The sequence below is a fragment of the Penaeus japonicus genome, unplaced genomic scaffold, assembly GCF_977035675.1.
Source record: "Penaeus japonicus unplaced genomic scaffold, GWHDUDI00000001_assembly GWHDUDI00001327, whole genome shotgun sequence".
In the NCBI taxonomy this organism is placed as follows: Eukaryota; Metazoa; Arthropoda; class Malacostraca; order Decapoda; family Penaeidae; genus Penaeus; species Penaeus japonicus.
In genome coordinates this window covers 15,001-20,000 of record NW_028235729.1, presented here as the reverse complement: position 1 = coordinate 20,000, position 5,000 = coordinate 15,001, and the positions used below count along the sequence as shown (strand labels likewise).

The 5,000-nt window shown below is 47.3% G+C and overlaps 1 protein-coding gene across 1 annotated transcript in view; it reads right to left on the bottom strand.

Annotated features, from left to right (window-relative positions):
- Positions 1-1,114: 1,114 nt before the first annotated feature.
- The window catches only part of LOC122259790 (calpain-11), a 15,694-nt gene continuing 11,808 nt past the window's right edge, over positions 1,115-5,000 (bottom strand). Inside the window, exons 4-6 of the mRNA XM_086535538.1 lie at positions 3,285-3,477; positions 2,438-2,493; positions 1,115-1,705 (exon numbers count right to left, since the gene is read on the bottom strand). Coding sequence (XP_086391664.1) covers positions 1,679-1,705; positions 2,438-2,493; positions 3,285-3,477 — 276 coding nt within the window. The 3' untranslated portion in view covers positions 1,115-1,678. The remainder of the gene's footprint in view (positions 1,706-2,437; positions 2,494-3,284; positions 3,478-5,000) is intronic.

The window sequence follows — 5,000 nt, the reverse complement described above, 5'->3', positions numbered from 1 at the left end:
GTGCTTAAGACAATGCAAACCTGTAGTACACTGTAAGAATCTTATACACACCATTTTTCTTATATATATATGTTGTTGTTGTTTTTTATGTGTGTGCAAGGAATAAGCTATTGTTTTTATTTTCTGTTATTGTTGGTTTTCAATAGCTTGTTTACACGCGTCTTTTCGCTGTGGGACCTTTTTCGGGGGAATATTTAAGTGGGACGAGTTTGATACACGACATATGTGTTATCAGTGTTGTTGTTGTTGTTTTGTTGTTGTTGTTGTTGTTGTTGTTCTTCTTCTTCTTCTTCTTCCTCTCTTTTTCTCTCTTCCTTTCTTTCTTTTTTAAAAATTTATCTCTTTTATCTATTCTTTTACACTGTCTTTTACACTTTCTTTCTTTGTTTTCTTTTCTCATCACAATAATTACAAATTTCTTTCCCCAGCACTTTCATTTCCATAACGTTCCAAACTGCACTGTTCTGTTATTTCTTTTTTCCCATCTGTCTATCAAACTTATTGACAGTGCCATCTCAACGGCGATCAGTGACGCACGGCTGTGGCAGTACATCTCTTCACTTGATGTTCAACACTACGCCTAGGGCAATGTACATCTGGCTCGGGCCATGTTCATCTGGCTGGGTTAATGTACATCTGGCTGGGACAATGTACATCTGGCTTGGGCCATGTACACCTGGCTGGGGCCATGTACATCTGGCTGGGACAATGTACATCTGGCTGAGACAATGTACATGTGGCTTGGGCCATGTACATCTGGCTGGGACAATGTACATCTGGCTGGGACAATGTACATCTGGCTGGGGCCATGTACACCTGGCTGGGGCCATGTACATCTGGCTGAGACAATGTACATGTGGCTGGGGCAATGTACATCTGGCTCGGGCCATGTACATCTGGCTGGGACAATGTACATCTGGCTGGGACAATGTACATCTGGCTGGGACAATGTACATCTGGCTTGGGCCATGTACACCTGGCTGGGGCCATGTACATCTGGCTGAGACAATGTACATGTGGCTGGGGCAATGTACATCTGGCTCGGGCCATGTACATCTGGCTGGGGCAATGTACATCTGGCTGGGACAATGTACATCTGGCTTGGGCCATGTACACCTGGCTGGGGCCATGTACATCTGGCTGAGACAATGTACATGTGGCTGGGGCAATGTACATCTGGCTCGGGCCATGTACATCTGGCTGGGACATTGTACATCTGGCTGGGACAATGTACATCTGGCTAGAGGAATGTACACCTGGCTGGGACAATGTACATCTAGTTGAGGCCATGTACATCTGGTTCGGGCCATGTACATCTGGCTGGGACAATGTACATGTGGCTGGGACAATGTACATCTGGCTGGGACAATGTACATCTGGCTGGGACAATGTACATCTGGCTAGAGGAATGTACACGGCGTTCAGCAACCATGGCAGCTAACAGGGACGCACCGAGTACATGACTGAATGTACAATCTAAAACTCGTAGCCTGGGGGTGTACACGCCACAGACTAAACGGCTTGTGTGTGTGTACATCGCAGCATGCTCGCATTTTCGTACTTCGCAGACTCGCAGCATAGGTGTACATCGCTTAGAATGATGTACAGCACATCAGCGATACGAAGTCGTAGTAGTCTCCAAGGGTGTACATCAGAAACTTCAATCGCACTTCAGTTATCACGAGTATATCGTCATTAATATCATCTGTAAAGAGATATAGAATTGATTATTAACTCGAACATATGCTATGCTCTGTACGGATATTTTTAATTGTATGTAAGGTCGATCTTGTATAAAGGGCGAGAGGGAGGGAGGGGGAGAGAGAGAGAGAGAGAGAGAGAGAGAGAGAGAGAGAGAGAGAGAGAGAGAGAGAGGGAGAGAGAGAGAGAGAGAGAGAGAGAGAGAGAGAACGAGAGAGAGAGAGAGAGAGAGAGAGAGAGAGAGAGAGAGAGAGAGAGAGAGAGAGAGAGAGAGAGAGAGAGAGAGAGAGAGAGAGAGAGAGAGAGAGAGAGAGAGAGAAGCAAGAGAGAGAGAGAGAGGCAAGAGAGAGAGAACGAGAGAGAGAGAAAGAACGAGAGAGAGAGAGAGAGAGAGAGAGAGAGAGAGAGAGAGAGAGAGAGAGAGAGAGAGAGAGAGAGAGAGAGAGAGAGAGAGAGAGAGAGAGAAAGAGGGAGAGAGAGAGAGAGAACGGGAGAGAGAACAAGAGAGAGAGAACGGGAGAAAGAGAGAAAAAGAGAGAGAATGAGAAAGAGAAAGAGAAAAAGAAAGAGAGAGAACGAGAGAATGAGAAATGAGAAAGAGAACGAGAGAAAACGAGAGAGAAAGAGAAAGAGACAACGAGAGAGAAAGGCAGAGAAAGAAAGAGAAAGAGAGAACGAGAGAGAGAGAAAAAAAAAATAGAGAAACAGAGACAAACAGAAATACTGCAATTATTACCTCTTCTAAAGACAATGGATTTCCCTTCATCTTCGTGTCGATGCTGTGATAGCGTTCTGGAAATGAAGTGAAAATGAAGTCATTATCACAACATGCCTTTCTCTAAGAGTTCTCGTAGTCTACATATCAAAATGAACCGTATCTATTTTTTAGAAGTATATCTCTATTTAGGAGTGTATTTAACTTTTATTTCACTCTGCGAATTAACATGAGCTGTTACAAGGATATATATCTTTGTCATGTACATTTAAATTCATTTTAATGTTTAAATTCATGAGCTGGTATAATAAATCTGCAACTATGATGTTCATGGTAAGGATTGGGAAGGTGATGGTGATGGTGATGGTGATGGTGATGGTGATGGTGATGGTGATGATGATGATGATATGATGATGATGATGGTGATGATATGATGATGATGATGATGATGATGATGATATGATGATGATGATGATGATGATGATGATGATGATGATGATGATAATGACGATGAAAATTATAACGATGATGATAATGATAACAATTATGATAATATGATGAGAATGACAATGAAAATGATAAGGATGATGTATAACGATAATAATAATGAAAAAAAAACGATAGCGATAATAACAATTATAATAACAACAATCGTGATAATGATAATAACAACAACAGTGATAATGACGGTGATAATAACAAAAACAGTGATAATAACAATGATAATAACAACAGTGATAATAACAACGATAACAACAAAAACAGTGATAATAACAACGATAACAACAAAAACAGTAATAATAACAACAACAACAACAAAGAAAGATCAAACACAGTGCCAACCAACAGACACAACAACCACACCCACCATGTGCCAAGTGCAGACGAACGAGTGCCATCAGGAACGCCTCCGAGGTGAGCACCCTGTTCTTCCCGAAGCGGAGCACCAGGCACTCGAGCACCTTGTTGGAGACCGTGACCCCCGCCTCCCACAGCGCCGGCCGGAGGTGGTACGAGGAGGTCTTCCCGCCGTGGCTGCGGTCGAACTTCAGGAAGGCCGTCTGAGGGGTGGGATGGGGAGAGAGAGAGAGAGGGTGAGATTGAGGTAGGGTGGGGTGGGATGTGGGAGGTGGGGGTGGGGGGGGGGGGGGTGGGAGGTGGGAGGGGGGGGGGGGGGGGGGGGGGGGTGGGAGGGGGGGGTTGTGGGGGTGGGAGGGTGTGGGGGGGGGGGTGTGTGGGAGGTGGGATGGGGGTGGGAGGGGAGGGGATGGGGGGATGGGAGGGTGTGTGGGGTGGGGGAGGGGAGGGGAGGGGGAGGGAGGGAGGGGGATGGGAGGGGAGGGGAGGGATTGGAGGGGTGTGTGTGGGGTGGGGGAGGGGGGGTGTGGGAGGTGGGGTGGGGGTGTGAGGGGATGTGGGAGGGGAGGGGGAGGGAAGGAGGAAAGAACACTCACACGGGAACGCAACCCCCCTCAAAAAAAAAAAAAAAAAAAAAAAAAAAAAAAGGAGAACTCACAAAGAGTGAAAAAAAAGATAGAACACCCACTATAGATCCCCTAAAATGAAAAGGCCCTAAACGAAAGAACGCTCCCCAAAAGAGAACAGGAATAGGGAAGAAAAAAAAAAGAGAGAGACCTGACGGGCGTAGGAAAAACAAAAGCCTATCGCTCTGACGCCGCCCCCAAGAAATACAAGAATAATACAGCGTCGGCAGAATGCTCCCCGCAAATCCCTTTGGTCGTGGATATAAAGCATGGCGGATTCCTGCAGACAAAATAGATGGCTCACGTCAACGACACTTCGTAATTTCTGCTTAAAGACGCGGTGTCTGTGTCTGCTTTGTTTCCTTCCCTTCTCTTCTCCTCCCTCCATCCCTGCTTCTCTCCCCTGCCCCTTATCCACTTTTTCTTACTTCCCCCCCCCCCCTCTCTCTCTCTTCTATTTTCCTTCCTTCATCCCTGTTTCTCCCCCCTCCCTTTATCCAGTCTCTCTTACTTCTCCCCCCCTCTCTCTCTCTTCTCTTCCCCTCCCTTCATCCCCGTTTCTCCCCCCTGTCCTTTATCCACTCTCTCTTACTTCCCCCCCCCCTCTCCCTCTCTTCTATTCCCCTCCCTTCATCCCCGTTTCTCTCCCTTGTCCCTTATCCACTCTCTCTTACTCCCCCCCCCCCCCTCTCTCTCTTCTATTTTCCTTCCTTCATCCCTGTTTCTCCCCCCTCCCTTTATCCACTCTCTCTTACTTCTCCCCCCCTCCCTCTCTTCTATTCCCCTCCCTTCATCCCCGTTTCTCCCCCCCTCCCTTTATCCACTCTCTCTTACTTCCCCCCCCCTCCCTCCCTCTCTTTTATTCCCCTCCCTTCATCCCCGTTTCTCTCCCCTAACCCTTATCCACTCTCTCTTACTCTCCCCCCCCCTCTCCCTCTCTTCTCTTCCCCTCCCTCCATCCCCGTTTCTCTCCCTTGTCCCTTATCCACTCTCTCTTACTTCTCCCCCCCCCCTCCCTCTCTCTTCTATTCCCCTCCCTGCACCCCGCCTCTCTCCCCTCCCTCCTTCCCTCCTCCACTTTTCCCTCTCTTCCCTCTTCC